The sequence below is a fragment of the Pistacia vera genome, unplaced genomic scaffold (genome assembly GCF_008641045.1).
Source record: "Pistacia vera cultivar Batoury unplaced genomic scaffold, PisVer_v2 Contig213, whole genome shotgun sequence".
In the NCBI taxonomy this organism is placed as follows: domain Eukaryota; kingdom Viridiplantae; phylum Streptophyta; class Magnoliopsida; order Sapindales; family Anacardiaceae; genus Pistacia; species Pistacia vera.
Window position 1 is genome coordinate 101,447 of NW_022196017.1, and position 15,859 is coordinate 117,305.

At 35.2% G+C, this 15,859-nt stretch overlaps 1 protein-coding gene across 1 annotated transcript; it reads left to right on the plus strand.

The window, feature by feature from the left end:
* Positions 1-1,331: 1,331 nt before the first annotated feature.
* Positions 1,332-3,221, plus strand: LOC116129689 (receptor-like protein EIX1). Its single transcript, XM_031415416.1, has one exon. It carries the CDS (start codon positions 1,332-1,334, stop codon positions 3,219-3,221), a length of 1,890 nt encoding a protein of 629 aa, XP_031271276.1.
* The last annotated feature ends 12,638 nt before the right edge of the window (positions 3,222-15,859 follow it).

Genomic DNA, 15,859 nt, shown 5'->3' on the forward strand with positions numbered 1-15,859 from the left:
CCATGTTTTTCTCCTATTGGGTTTTTCTTGGTGGGTTTTTAACGAGGCAATAATTGTTGTAATTTCTTATTTTATTTTTTGATAAATGAATAAGTCTAATTTTTCTTATATTACAATTTTATTGTATTAAAATTGAATTAATATTTGAAATGTAACCAAAAAAAAATTGAATTGAAGAATTATTGATATTTAGAAAGTTAACTAAAAACAATTATATTTATAATTATTTATTTGAAAAGTTAAATAAAAAAACAAAAAAAAATAAAAAAAAACAAAAAAAAAAAAAATCGGGCTAACCGGCCCGGACCGTGCCTAACCTGGCGGGTTAGGGCTGGCGGGCCGGGCTGGGCCAGCCACTCTCCCTAAATTGGCGGGTTGAGCCCAGCCGGCCAAAGCATGTAACCCGCCGCGGGCCGGCCGGGGGGGTTACTTTTTCACCTTTAATTTTAACCAAACAATTAACAAATTTTCATAAAAAACTATATTTTACAAGTTTTACTCTAATAAACTTTGTTGAAGAAGTCACACTAAACAGACGTAACTTCCAAAATTTTGAAATAAAAAGCATTAATGGATTCTATCAAAGTATAGACCTTTTGAAAAATTTAAAAAGATTGCTTGATCTTTTTCTATCAGAGGAGACTCTTAACTTTTCTAAGTCAGTCAGAGAGTAAAACAATAATCTTTTATGGGTAAACAATCCATCACATCCCACAATTGAGTCTTCCATTGAATTTTAGACTCATCAATTACCATATGAAATTGTGTTCCTAAAATCCACATAATATTATCAATCAGATAAAGAAATTTCGATACCATGAACGCAACTTGCAAGCAAAAATATTTCAGAACAAAGCTTATGAATGGGTTTAATTATTTCAAATGAACCATTAATCCATTTCATATTAATTTTCTTTTTATTTTCTACGCTATGGAATCCTTAGATTTAGCTCTCCTATTATAAAATAAATTAGCTAATAAAAGTTAGGATTAAGATCATCATAAATACTAATGAGAAAAAAATTGAAGTATCATATATTGGATAAATAATTACTTCTTTTAGTTGACTTAGAGTCTACTGTAATAGCAACCCGCCGGCCCACTCTAAGAAATTTTGATCAAAAGTTGTATTCAAGGAAATTTCCTGCAACTTTCATGCAGAAAAAATTCCAAATTAATCTAATCTGGACCTACAACACGGTTGTTCAAATTTATGGAAGCTGAGATATTTTGAGATTATGGAGCATATAATCCTATATATATAGAATGCTATTGACAACGTTCTCATCACATGCCCTGTCAAATAGTTTCTAATCAGAGTTTCAATGACCATGAGTATTGTTGTTCTTTTTCTTGAGTTACTAACCTTAGCAATCATCGATATTAGCTTCAGCAATAGAAACACCCACTTGAATTGCATTGAAAGTGAGAGAGAATCACTTTTAAGGTTCAAGCAAGAGCTCAAAGATCCATCAAACTGGCTTACCTCTTGGAGTGGTGATGGAGATTGCTGCACATGGGACAGTGTTGTCTGTGACAACTTGACAGGTCATGTCCTCCAGCTCCACCTTCAAAATCCTCACAATGATTCTGAGTACGAAGCTTTTTGGAGGTCAGAATTAGGCGGTAAGATAAATCCCTCTTTGCTTGATTTGAAAGATTTGATTTACTTGAACTTAAGCAAAAACTATTTTGAAGGAATTCAGATTTCTATATTTCTTGGTTCTATGGGAAAGTTAAGGTATCTTGATCTTTCTGGAGCTGGATTTTCAGGAATGATTCCTCATCAATTGGGAAATCTCTCTTACCTGAAATATCTTGACCTCGGTGGTGGGAATGTTTTGTATGCTGAGAACACTTTTTGGTTATTTGGTCTTTCTTTGCTAGAGCACCTTGATTTAAGTTATGTGGATCTTAGCAAATCCTCTGAGTGGTTGCAAGCGATAAATAATCTCTCTGTTTTGAAAGTGATGAAATTGTCAATTTGTCAGCTTTCTAACTTTCCTCCACTACCCATTGCAAACTTTTCGTCTTTTACTATCCTTGATCTTTCTTTTAACCAATTAGGTGATACAATTCCTAGTTGGATGCTTGGTCTTAATGATTTAGTCTATCTTTCACTAAATGTAAATTCTTTTCGAGTTCCTTTTCCTGATGGACTTCAAAACTTGACTTCTTTGAGGCACTTTGATTTATCTGATAATGATTTCAACTCCGCATTTCCCAATTGGTTTTACAAATTAAGCCTCCTTGAGTACCTAGATTTGTCAAGAAATAAACTTGAAGGGAGACTTCCAAGATCATTTGGAACACTTTGCAACTTGAAATCAATCTTTTTATCCGATGTGAAATTAAATCAAAGTACATCTGAAGTTCTAGATATCTTCTCAGGATGTATATCAGAGGGGCTACAGGTTTTAGATTTGCATCAATCTCAACTTTTTGGTCATTTCACTAATAAATTGGGGAAACTTAAGAATCTAGTCCATCTTGACCTACAGAACAATTCTATTTTTGGTTCTATTCTGTTGTCTCTAGGCAAACTTTTGTCCTTAGAACAATTAGATCTTTCCTATAACAAATTGGACGGAACTCTTTCTAAAATTCATTTTGCAAATCTCACGAGACTGCTCAGTTTTGATGCATCTGAAAACTCAGTAGTAGTAAAAGTTAGTCCTGATTGGCATCCTCCTTTTCAACTTGAAACTTTAGAGTTGCGTTCTTGTCTTTTAGGGCTTAAATTTCCATTATGGCTTCAGTCACAAAATAAGTTAACAGTGTTGGATATATCAAACTCAGGAATTCTAGATACCATACCTAATGGGTTTTGGAAGTCCCAATGGTCTTTTCTAAACCTCTCTCACAATCAAATCTTTGGAGGACTTCCAAATTTAACTAATGTTGGCGGTGTTGAATCACTTTTCTTGAATTCGAATAATCTGTTAGGTCCATTGCCCCTTATATCCTCTAAGTTGATTGGTCTAGATCTTTCCAATAACAGTTATTTAGGATCCATTTCCCAATTTTTATGTTACAGAATAAATGAGTCAAAGGAAATTAAAGTTCTCAGCTTCAAAGATAATGCGTTATTCGGAGCATTTCCCGATTGTTGGATGAATTGGCATGACTTATTGTACCTAAATTTAGGTAACAATAGTTTTACTGGTGACCTTCCAACCTCCATGGGAAATTTAAGTTCCCTTCAAGCACTTCACCTCTAAAAAAACAACTTCTCTGGAACAATACCGACTTCACTTAAAAGTATCAATAACTTAATGATACTTGACATGAGTGGAAATCAATTTTTAACAAAAATTCCATCATAGATCGGAGAAACATTTTCACAAATTACAATTTTCAACCTTCGTTCAAACAAATTTCATGGTGTTTTGCCAACAGAACTCTGTCATTTGTCTTCTCTACAAGTGAATCTCTTTGGAACCATACCAAGATGTGTCAATAATTTCAGTACCATGATGCCAATAAAGTGCCCTTTAAGAACCACAATAACAATTTCTTCAAATTCTACAAGTGGTAACTTTATTGAGGATGCAAGCCTTGTGATGAAAGGTAAAATGGATGAATATAGCACCATTCTTAATTTGGTAAGAATTTTAGACCTTTCCAAAAACAATTTCTCTGGAGAGATTCCTATCAAAGTTACAAACCTCAAAGGATTGCAAACATTGAATTTGTCAAATAATTTTCTGACCGGAAGAATTCCTACAACCATTGGTACTATGACATCTATAGAATCCATTGATTTCTCTAGTAATCAGCTTTCAGGTGAAATCTCATCCAGTATTTCGAACTTGTCTTTTTTGAGTCACTTGAACATATCCAACAACAACCTCACGAGGAGGATTCCTTTGAGCACTCAATTACTAAGTTTTGATGCATCTTGTTTTGCTGGCAATGAACTTTGTGGAGATCTGCTTCCTAAGAAGTGCACTATGACGACTAATGCAATGCCAAACCATGACAAAAGAGGAGAAAATGGAGATGAACGTGAAGTGATCTAGTTTTATGTAAGCATGCCAATTGGATTTGTGGTGGGCTTCTGGGGTGTAATTGGTCATTTGCTTTTCAACAGAAGATGGAGGTACAAGTATTGTCATTTCTTAGATTTTATAGGGAACAAACTTCACTATTTTGTAAAAAAATGTTGCTAGGTCCTTTATGTTTTAAGCTATGTTTGTGTATGGTTAAAGAAAGAAATAACTATTGAAATAAAGATGATGTTTTCATTCCAAAGAGTTTATTCCATTTTAAACTTGATATTTGTTATTGGGGGTTATTAGCATTTGAGATATTATTGGCATCCTCAGCGAGTAAATTCTAATTATAACGGCAAAGAACAACACTATAAGAAAAGATAAAAAGGTCTAAAAAGACATATTTTTCAGAATTTGATTTAAATCTTATAAAGTACAAGTAATAGTGAATGCTTTTGTTTAAAATTGCAAGATATGCACCTATATTAAGAACATTTATTTAGAACTATTTCCTTATTACCAAACTTTAATGTTATCCAAAGATTCAAAAGTTTCTCTAGCTATAATGCTAATGAAAAGAAAAAGAGATGCTAAGACGAAATCAAAGAAACAACTTATTAAGAACATGAGGGTTGAGTGTGGGAGCAATAAAACCTGACCAACTTGTTTAGCCAACAATCCGGTGACTCGATCCATGTAGAGAATATAAAGCACAATTCTGCTTAATTTCCAAAAGTTTTGCTACTTTTCTTGCTTGGAGGAGCGATTTTGTTAATTTGGGAGCAAGTAACGTGAAAAGATAGAATTCTTATTGATTAAAAGAGAGTCCGTTACATTGCTGTTTATATACAAAGAAATAAATTCATAACTGTCAACTAACTACCTCTAACTAGTTCAACTAATTACAGCTCAGCATAACATATTTCTAACTAACTAAGCTTCCTCCTATATACCAACTTGAATCTTAACACTCCCCCTCAAGTTGGCATCTTATGAATATTTTTCAAGCATAACTTGGATAGAAGCTTTTCATGCTGTAACCTTCCCAACCCTTTCATCATCACATCTGCTAATTGTTCTCCAGTTGGTATGTATTTCGTAATGATCAAACCACTTTGAATTTCCTTTCTTATAAAATGACAATCTATCTCTATGTGTTTTGTTCTCTCATGAAACATGGGGTTTGCTGCAATCTGTAATGCTGATTTATTATCACAGTAAAGTAATGCCGGGATTTTGGCTTCATCATCAAGCTCTTTAAGTAAGCCAGTTAACCAAACTAGTTCTGCAACAGTTCCAGTCATGCTTCTATGTTCTGCTTCTGCAGATGATCTTGCTATGCTATTTTGCTTCTTTGATTTCCAAGACAGAAGAGAATCTCCCATCTTGATGCAGTATCATGATACTGATTTTCTACTAACAGCACAAGAGCCCAATCTGAGTCACAAAATGCTATTAACTCTTTTGTACTTTTTGCGGACATAATCAACCCAAGAGTTGGTTCCTTTTTCATGTATCTTATAACTCTCAATGCTGTTTCCAGATGTGATTGTTTAGGAGTCTGAATGTGTTGACTTAAATTCTAGACAACAAATGAAATATCTGGCCTGGTCATGGTTAGATATAATAACCTTCCCACCATCCTCCTGAACATGCTAGGATCTGTCAGCAATTCATCCGGTAGAAATTTTTGATCAAACTCATATGAAGTCAGTTTTAAATGTTGTTCAAGAAGAGTGTCAGCAGGTTTTGCAGCAGATAACCCAGCCTCTGAAATTAATTCCAGTGCATATTTTCTCTGGTTCAAAACAATTCCTTCAGAGGACCTAGCAACTTCAATTCCAAGAAAGTATTTAAGGTGACCAAGGTCTTTGATTTTGAAGTTATCTTGCAGTATAAACTTCAACTGGTCTATCATCTTAATGCAGCTCCCTGTTATCAAAATGTCATCAACATAGACAAGCATAATGACTATGTTGCTTCCCTCTCGTTTGGTGAATAATGAGTAATCATACTTACTCTGCAAGTGACCATTTTTTATCAAGGCTTTAGTAAGTTTGTGATTCCATTTTCTACTTGCTTACTTCAATCCATACAAGGATTTGAGCAATCTGCATGGCCCTTGGCCACAAGCTTGGCTTTGTATCTTTCTAAGGTACCATCAGAATGGTATTTGACTTTGTAGACCCATTTGCAGCCAATAGGCTGCTTGCCTGCTGGGAGAGGAACAAGCTGCCAAGTTTTGTTAGCTTCTAATGCATTGATCTATGTTTGCATAGCAGTAATCCAATTAGGATCCTAAGAAGCTTCAGCAAATGAAATAGGTTCTTTGATCCAAGAGATGGATGAAAGGAAACACCTATAATATGGAGAAAGGTGATCATAAGAGACAACATCTGAAATGGAGTAATGAGCTTAAGGGGTGATATAATCCTACAACCAAATTGGAGGTTTGTGTGATCTAGCAAAACGTCTGATGTTTAAAGGAACATCAGGAGTAGGTACTGGAGCTAAAGATGGTGTTGATGTGGAGTCAATTGAAGGAACAACAGGGCAAGATCAACAGTAGGACCAGGACTGAAATTGTAATCTGGTGATGGTGGATCAGGAGTGTCAAAATTGATAGGAGCAGGAAAAGAGTCATCATAAAATGTGGTAGTGAAAGGATCACTTGGAAATAATGGAACATGAGAATGTTGCTGGGATTGAAAGGGAAAAATGTCCTCAATAAATCTGACATCTCGATTGACAAAGAAGCTGAAATCTTGTAGGTTCAGCAACTTGTATCCTTTTTGTGTAGAAAAATATCCCATAAAAACTAATGGTATGGCCTTGAAACCGAATTTATCTCTGGAGCGCAGATTAGACGCATATGCCAAGCACCTAAACACCTTGAAGTGATCAATAGAAGGAGGAGAACCAAAAAGAACTTGATAAGGTGAACTGCCCTGAAGCACATTAGTAGGAAGTCTATTGATGATATAGCAAGCTGTGAGTATGCACTCTCCCCAGTATTTAATTGGAATGGAGGCCTGAAATCTCAAGGCTCTAGCAACATTAAGTAAGTGCCTATGTTTCCTTTCTACTACCCCATTCTGCTAGTGAGTATATACACAAGTTTCTAGTGAATAATCCCAAGTGAAGTGAAGAGTGCCGAGCATTGAGAGTTGAGAAACTCTAAGCCATTATCTGTTCGAATAGTATTGACAGAGGCTGAGAATTGACTCTTGATGAGAGTAAGAAAGCTCTTAATATGAACTATAACTTCATGCTTATTTGTCATGAAAAAAACCCAAGTAACCCGAGAATGATCATCAGCTACCGTAAGGAAGAATTTGTGATGATTATGTGTAGGAGTATGATATGGTCCCCATACATCCATATGCAACAAATGAAAACATGCAGGAGCTCTTGTAGTGCTAATAGGAAAAGGCTTTCTCATATGTTTGGCAAGAGGACTGATATCACAACGGTACTCAGCATTATCAAAATTAAAATTTCTTATTCCAGAAAAATATTTCAGTTTTGCATATGGCACATGACCAAGACGTTTATGCCAAAGCTGGCTTACAGAAACTGAACATGAAATAGGTAATGTTTTATTCAAAGCAGAAATATTAGTCTTGTATGCATGAGAAGGCATGAAGAAGTAGAGACTCTCTGATTCTTTACCAATCCCCAGTATTTTGCCATTGGAGAGGCCCTGAAATATGCAGAAATCAGGATAGAAACTGACAAAGCAAGATAAGTCTTTGGTGAGCTTTGAGATAGAAATCAAATTAAACTTGAAATCTGGCACAAATAATACATTAGTCAGTTTCTAATCTGGACCAATGTTACAAGATCCAATATGTGTTATGGTTGAATGATGTCCATTGGGTAGCCTAACTGTGGAAGGAGAAGCTTTCCCCATCAATTTGTTCAAAGTGTTTAAAGAAGCTGTCATATGATGACTAGCTCCTGTGTCTATATCCAGCAAACTCCATGATCTAAGGATGAAAAATAAGAGTGAATACATGCCATATTGACATGTGCATCCTTTGGAGGTAATGCGGGTTCTTTTTGGAGCAATTTTAGTATCTCTACATACTGCTCTTTAAAAAAGATTGGAGGAGCTGCTTGAGTATTATTTTGAGTGGCTGTGGAACTACTGTGATCAGATAATTTAGTAGTGGTAGCGTTATTTGCTGAGGATTGAGTAGGATTCTTTCTTCTGGTGAACTTAAAATCAGCAGGATAGCCAATGATTCTATAGCAATTATCCTTTTTGTGTCCCTTCACATGACAATGTTCACAAGCTATATTCTAATTCTTGTTAGGTTTGACTTATTGTTGGTTTGATGAAGAATAGAATACTATCGGTTCAGATGAGGATTCTACAGCAACAGCATTGGTTAAACTTCTCTGGCTCTCTTCAATGACGAGCATAGAGTAGGCTTGGTAGATAGATGGTAAAGGTTGCATCATGAGGATTTGGCTTCTAGCATGCAAGTAAGTTTCATTTAATCCCATCAAGAATTGGAGTAACTTTTGATTCTGCATGTGATCTACGTAAACCTTTGACATAGAACACTCACATGAATGAAGCTGGACAATAGACGAGTATTCATCCCATAACATTCTTAGTTTAGAGAAATAAGTGGAAATGGACGAAGTTCCTTGCACTAAGGTGACAATTTCTCTATGCAACAGGAAAACTCTAGATCCATTCACTTTATCAAATCTTTCTTTTAAATCTTTCCATACCAAATGTGCACTAGATGCATAAACGATGCCACTTAAAAGTTCTTTAGTAACTGAATTCATGATCCAGGAGAGACCTATAGCATTACATCTATCCCATTGATTGTGCAAGCTAACTGGAAAACTATCCTTTGTGCAAGTTCCATCAATAAATCCAATCTTATTTTTGGCTAACAGTGAAATTCTCATAGATCTACTCCATAACGAGTAATTATCTACACCAATCAATTGAAAAGAGACAAGAATGGCACCTGGAGTATCAGAAGGATGTAGGTAAAGTTGATGACTGAAATTGATTGATGAACTTGATTGATCATTTCCATTATTCGCAGAAGACTGCATTTCTCCATCTACACTAATAGCTGCCATTTTGGAAGAATGAAGATGATAGCTTCTTGATCAGAGAAAATGAGATCAAAGAAGAAATTTCTAATAAACGAAATCCAGAGGAGAAGAAGCCGACGAAGCTGATGAAACAGAAAAACAGTGTAGAAGAAACTGATAAACAGTTTGAAAAAATTATTGATGAACAGAGTGAAGTTTTCTGTGAATTTTCAGAATCTTCAAGCCCTGAAATTGGTGCTCTGATACCATGTTAATTTGGGGGCAAGTAACGTGAAAAGAGAGAATTCTTATTGATTAAAAAAGAGTATGTTACATTGCTGTTTATATACAAAGAAATAAATTCATAACTGTCAACTAACTACCTCTAACTACTTCAACTAATTACAACTCAGCATAACAGATTTCTAACTAACTGAGCTTCCTCCTATATACCAACTTGAATCTTAACAGATTTAATCCACTCTTCAAAGAGCACTGCAATGTCACAATTGATCGGGCTCGTATATTTCGGGCATTATCAAATCCAGAAATGCTTTAAATAAAGTTGGAGGGCGAGAACATATTGTTGTCAAAGTATTCATCGCTTGACCAGGTTGGTAAGTAGTCTGATACAAGAAACTCGATAAACTGGATCCATCACCCACAAAAACAAATTAGGCGAAGCTATGTCGGATGATACATGGAGAGTTATGTAAAATTTTGAATAGGAGAAATAATTGGTTTCTACAAGGCCATTAAATTGGGATCAAGGAATTATTAATACAACACTTCGTGTAGAGCTTGCTATGAATTTGCCCACGAATAGTTGCTAAGAGAAATAACTCCACAATCCGCAAAGACTTTCTCACTGCTCTCTCAGCCATTCTGGCTTCATTTAAGTGAAAAATGGCGTTTCCAGTGTCACGATTTCTCAATTAAATGTTGAAAACATAAATACTTAAGGAAAAACTTTTTTTGACTACCATAGAAATTCTTTGAGATACTGAAAATATGACACGCTGTCCAATATAGGCTTCAGTGCAAGCTTGCGGATCAGTTGTTGAATATAGAATTGAGAATCATCTTCAACATGAAACGACCCTGAGTCAGCACCTTGAAACCCAAAACAGAGATAATGGAAATACTAAAAAGTACATAAAGGTAACATCGCTGAAAGAATGGAAATCTTGCAATGATTTATGCTCCTATTGATGGATATCACTGTAGGGTAATAAGCAAAAGAGTTCCTAAACTTTTAAATCTATAAAAAAGTTAAAAAGAGTAATCCAAAGCACAGTCAAGTATACCATCTTCTTTCAAGGGGGAACACATTCTTTTAACCAAGCGCATAATTAACCTGCTGATTATTCCTTCAATGGCTTCATTGCTCTTTTCGTCTGATAATAGATTCCTCAATGATGCTTCATGACAAAGACTTTAAATAGCATCAGAGTAGAGTTAAACAACAAGAAAATACACGTAAAAATAGTCAGAAAACATGAAGAAACAATTAAATACCATGTACAATTGCGACCCTGTCAATGTGAAAGGCAAGAAACTAGAGCATAGACTCAGCAAAATGCTATCAGTTAACAATAGAAGTTTAAACAAGAAAACCTTTAACACTAAACAAAACTGCATATCCTGCCTGCTTTGGGTCAAACAAACATCACTCAAGATGTGTGATTTGAAAAATGGTTTTTGTTCACTCATTAAAGAACAAAGCAAAACTAATGGCATCATTAAATTCTCTTCCGTCTACTCTTTTCTAATAGCCAAGACAATCTATCCAAGCCAAGGGTGTCGAACTTATTTTTAAGATATATAAAGTTCACTTCAATTAACTGCATTATACTGATACAAGATGTTATACTAATACAATTTAAAAGCATCTCATGCGAGCACCTCCCCTAAAATGAAGTCCACAGCTTGGTGAGACCAATTTGCAAAATTGGTAGATACAATACAGCAGTGATGATGTAGAGCACAAAGGAAAATTTCAGTAGGTCACTCTAACCGGAGAAACAGTGTTGCAGAGCTCCACAAGAAAATTAACAGAGGCCCTAAGCTGCTCCACCTTATCTTCGTTGCTCAACTCTGTATATGCAACAAAAATTTACGTTAAACAGGTTTATACTAAACACCATTCTTGCTCTTAAATACTCAAGAATTCATGAATGTAATGTCAAAGAAATTCCCCACCAGCAATCAAGAAAGTAAAATCTAACTTAGTTACTCTAGAATTTCATAAATTCCTCGTTTTCACATTAAAACAAAGCAAATCAAAAAATTCAGAAAATGTTTCAAAATTGAATGTAGAACTATAATATTAAACAATTTAAACTATCAAACTTGTAATATGTTATATGTTGAGTTGAAGACATGAAACGGTGCGTTTTGGCCATAAGTGGTGTGACATCGTTTTGGGAGCTGATGAAGTGAATCCTAGCTGTTGATTAACATCAGATGCAATGGCTGAAAATCAACCTTTGGTCAACACTATATAAAGGAGCAAATATTGGGAAATGGATACGGCTTCTTCTTTGTGTTTGACAGAGCTATTTTTCTTAAGGGTTTTCTCTTTTACATTTGGTCTTTGTAATCTTGGGTGAGTGAGTGTTTGGTTTTCATTCAAGTGAGAGGGGTTTTACTCTCAAGTTCTTAGGGAATCTGATTGTGCTCTGTAAATAGGATTACGGGAAAGGTTGAGTTGTTTTCTTGAGTGATTGATTTTTGATCTGTAGTGTAAACTCTTGATTCTAATTGATTAGTGCAGGGAGCTCCTCTGATTCCGGAGCTCAACGTGGGCGTAGCCTACCCAATCTTAGATAGATAAACCAGGTAAATCTTTTTATCTTGATTGTGTGTTAAAGATTAGAAAGATTTTCATAACGTTATAGATCTACATTTCAATTTTATCGTTCCAAAGTTAATCTAAAATTAGCGAAAAAAATTAACTCAATACTAAGTAAATGAAATTCAAAGTAGAATTACATTTTTCCATAATATACCTGTAAAACGTCATCGTTGAATGGAATCGCCTATTCTTCTCCTCCTCCTTTCCTTCAGTCTCACTACAAAATTAACAAACATTTTAACAAAAACAGAAACGGTAGTTGATGATTATCGTATAAACAACAATAAGAAAATAAATAAAATGACCTTGCCTGAGGAATCTACAGCGAAGAACGTCGTTGAATCGACGATGAGAGGCATATCCGTCAATCTTAGGACTTTATTTCCCCAAATTATCGAAGAAATAGCACGTACAAGAGGCCAATTGCGGAAACAAATTGCAATGCGAAGAATCTAGATCCAAAATCAAACAAATTAAATAAAAAAAAAAAAAATCTATGAATTATTAAAACAGAAAAAAAATAGTCAGAACCTAACCTTTAGCTTCTCTTAGATCCTCTCTCAGCCTTACGAGCTCTTGCTTCCACGGATCTGTTTGGTTATGAAGATAACTGAATTTGTAAAAGTTGATGGAGATTTAGAGAGACCTTTTGCTTCCAGCGAAATGCCTCGGATTCAGAAGAAGGCTGAGTGCTTTGATTTTGATTAAGGCGGAGCTTTGATCGGAGAAGAGAAATGGCGACGGCTAGCTTAACCGGTTCATTGTTTGAAGCTGAAGATTTTGAATTTCTGTTCATTTGCATTTCAGTTGTGTATATTTTTGTAAAGCGCGCGAGATTATGAATTTCAAAGCTATTTATATATGCAGAAAAACGAAATTAAATACTTTTGTTCATATATGCAGAGGAAAACGGCGTAGTTTGATATATAACACGTGTCACGACATTTTGATATATGTTATAATATCTTTTAAAAGAATATGTCGTTTTGTTACTAAATATTTAAAACTTCACATATTAAAAGTGTGTAATTTAAATTATTAAATATGACGTGAATAAATATGCAACATATAAATTTTTTTTGTAACTACAGTAGTATTGCTGTACCCTTTTACTGTCGACAAATGCTTATTTTTCTTTAAACTTTGTGATGGCAACGCAATGTTACCGTGTTCAAGGAATAATATTTGTTTTTTAATTATTAGCTCATATGATACCCACAAACCTTATTTTTCTTTAAATAAATTAATGTCATGAAGAATTGAAGATTATATTATTACATATATCTCGGATGAGTTTATTTTGTTTTCTCCCATCTTAGATCTTAATGTTAAAGTCATCCACTTTATTCAGAATGTATTAAATACCTCTTGAGAAGGGGTTGTTTGATTATTTTGTAAAGGAGTTTTTTGTTAAAGAAAATGATGTTTTTAATACTTTCTAAATGAAGTGGATAAGTTTACACTAAATAATCTCACAGGAGTAAAATGAGAAAGTATATTATCATTAAAGTATAGGTTTAATGTTTCTTAACGAGCTACTAATCGTTGTCATCAGTTTTTCTAAGTACATTTAAGCATATGTTTCATGAGCATGAGCATTTTTCTTTTCTTTATGAACAATTGAAAGCACTTAAAAAAATAATAATAATAATAAAGTTTAAAGTTTAAGTAAACTTATTTAATTGAAAAAGGTTAAAGTCAATTTCATCATCAATCATTCAATTATATTTTATTAATATATCTCCCTTTATAAAATAAAAAAAAAATCATAAAATTTATACTAATTATAAAAAATATGTTTTACCTCAAAATAAAAATATTTGACTTAAAATTTATGATGGTAACAAGTATTATATGGTATATTTTGTTATGCTAATTTCATATATGCTCTCTTGATTAAGTTATACTAATATATATATGTTGATACGAAAACTTGCACAAACTAGAGAGATCTGATTGATCTTGGTGGAATCAGAACGGATGTGTGCATAACTAAATGAAAGTTAGCAATGCTATGCAAAAGTACAATGAAATAAAGTACACACGCACATTTTTACGTGGTTTGGCAAGTTAAGACTTAAGACTACGTCCACTGTTCTCTTACTGCTTTGAGAGCATATAAGAAAAAAAGTAAAGTGCCTATACTAATTTGCTAACCTCTCTCTCATCGTTTGAGGAGGTATTTATACAAGTTTGTAATAAAGGAAAGAGAGACAAAAAGGGGATTGCGATTAGACTTGGTATGCAATCTCGTGATTTCAGTAATTAAGCGTTAAGATCGCATCGCCAACGATCTTAATCTTATCCCTTCCGAAGTATCCGAGAGTGAATCTTATCCTTGATCTATCGAACAACTGTTATGATTGGTCGTTGGGACGAGCTTTAGCTGGGTCGAGTTTACTCTGGCTTTTACCGAATTCGAGCTGAGCTTGTTCTAGATTGAGCTGATTCTGGGTCGAAATACAGCTCTATGAGCTTCTGAGATCTACAAGCTTTCTAGAAAAATCACACACAACATCTACCACCCAGTGTTTAGAGGTTGTGTCAAGCTTCAAAGACTGACGTTGCTTGATTTTCCACTCAAACTGAATTTCTTCGTCAATTTAACTCGCACATGGTCGTTGAGTTTATCCGAGCTTCATCACGCGACCTTAACTTCACCTGACATAACTGAAACTTAGCTTCTCCTGTAATGTTGTCAAATTTGAAATTTGAAATTCGAAATGAAGGGCACAATGGTAATTTCCAAGTTGGCATGTCGCATTAAATGCGACCGACTTTTGTAGTTACTTTTCATTGCATGTGCACTGTTACAACTGGACACGCGTACAACTAAACTTCAACATGCGTTTGCTACTCGCAAAGTTATGTGTATCGGTGGTTATGATTGCTCAATCCGAAGATTAATCACCCTTCATAGAACGTCACCACGTGTAACGATTGGGCGGCCAAGATTGCTCAGCGATTGGAGGGCTGAGATTCGTCACAAACGGACGGGTTAGATCAACTCCTGCTGTTTTGGCTTCCTGCTCAACACTATAAAACGGGTTGTTTGCCCTCACTTCCTCCTTACTTGCAAAATTTTGAGAGTTTTTTTCACCGTTATTTCTTTTCGTCTCTGCTAGCACTTGTGTCTTCTTTTGTCAGTGACTTTCCGGTGAACCTTCTCGTCACTTGCATTCTAGTAAGTGCTCTTACAGTTGTTTCCTTTAGTTTTGTTTGAGTTTTTTTGCTATTAGGGTGGCCATTGTTATGGCTTAGTTAGTTTTTTAGGGTTTAAATTCCCTAACTTAGGAGCATTAGACAGGCGGCTGCCAAAATCCTTCGATGGAATTCTCCGTTGGTTGCTGAGAGTATTGATAGCTCACATTGACTGTCAACTTTGAGAAATAAGGCTTTATCAATCAAATCAGGATTCCGTGGAGGAGCCAGATCAAAAGCATGATTTTGCACCCGGTAGACCAGTTGGTAATGGAGAGTAGCCATGTGATCACTGGTCTGGGGAGCTTTTAGATGCCTAAACTGGATGCAAGTGTGGATAGGTTGCCCGTAATCTGAGGTTTAACACTTGTTTCTTCATGTTTTAGGTATCCACCAGCAAGCTAGTCAACCATGTCATCCCATGACGTCAGCATTGATAGGCTATTCTCAGAGGGCTCGCTAGTAGTTTTGGCTGATAATGGGGAGAGAGCTCGAGATGAGCTCGTTGCCTAGGCTCTTGAGAGGACCGCAAGTAGTGGGACTGAAAACTCATATAACATGAGCGACGAAGCCCCCGATACGAGCCCTCGATGATCAACTAGGTTTAGAAACGATCTGATCTCGTTGATCACCATAGATGACCTTAGACGAATAAAAAAAAGAGCTATGCGACTGGTAACTCTCTTGGTGTTCTATGAGAGTTCTTGCGAAAGAGTCCCCCCAAAGATTCGGTGGAGGT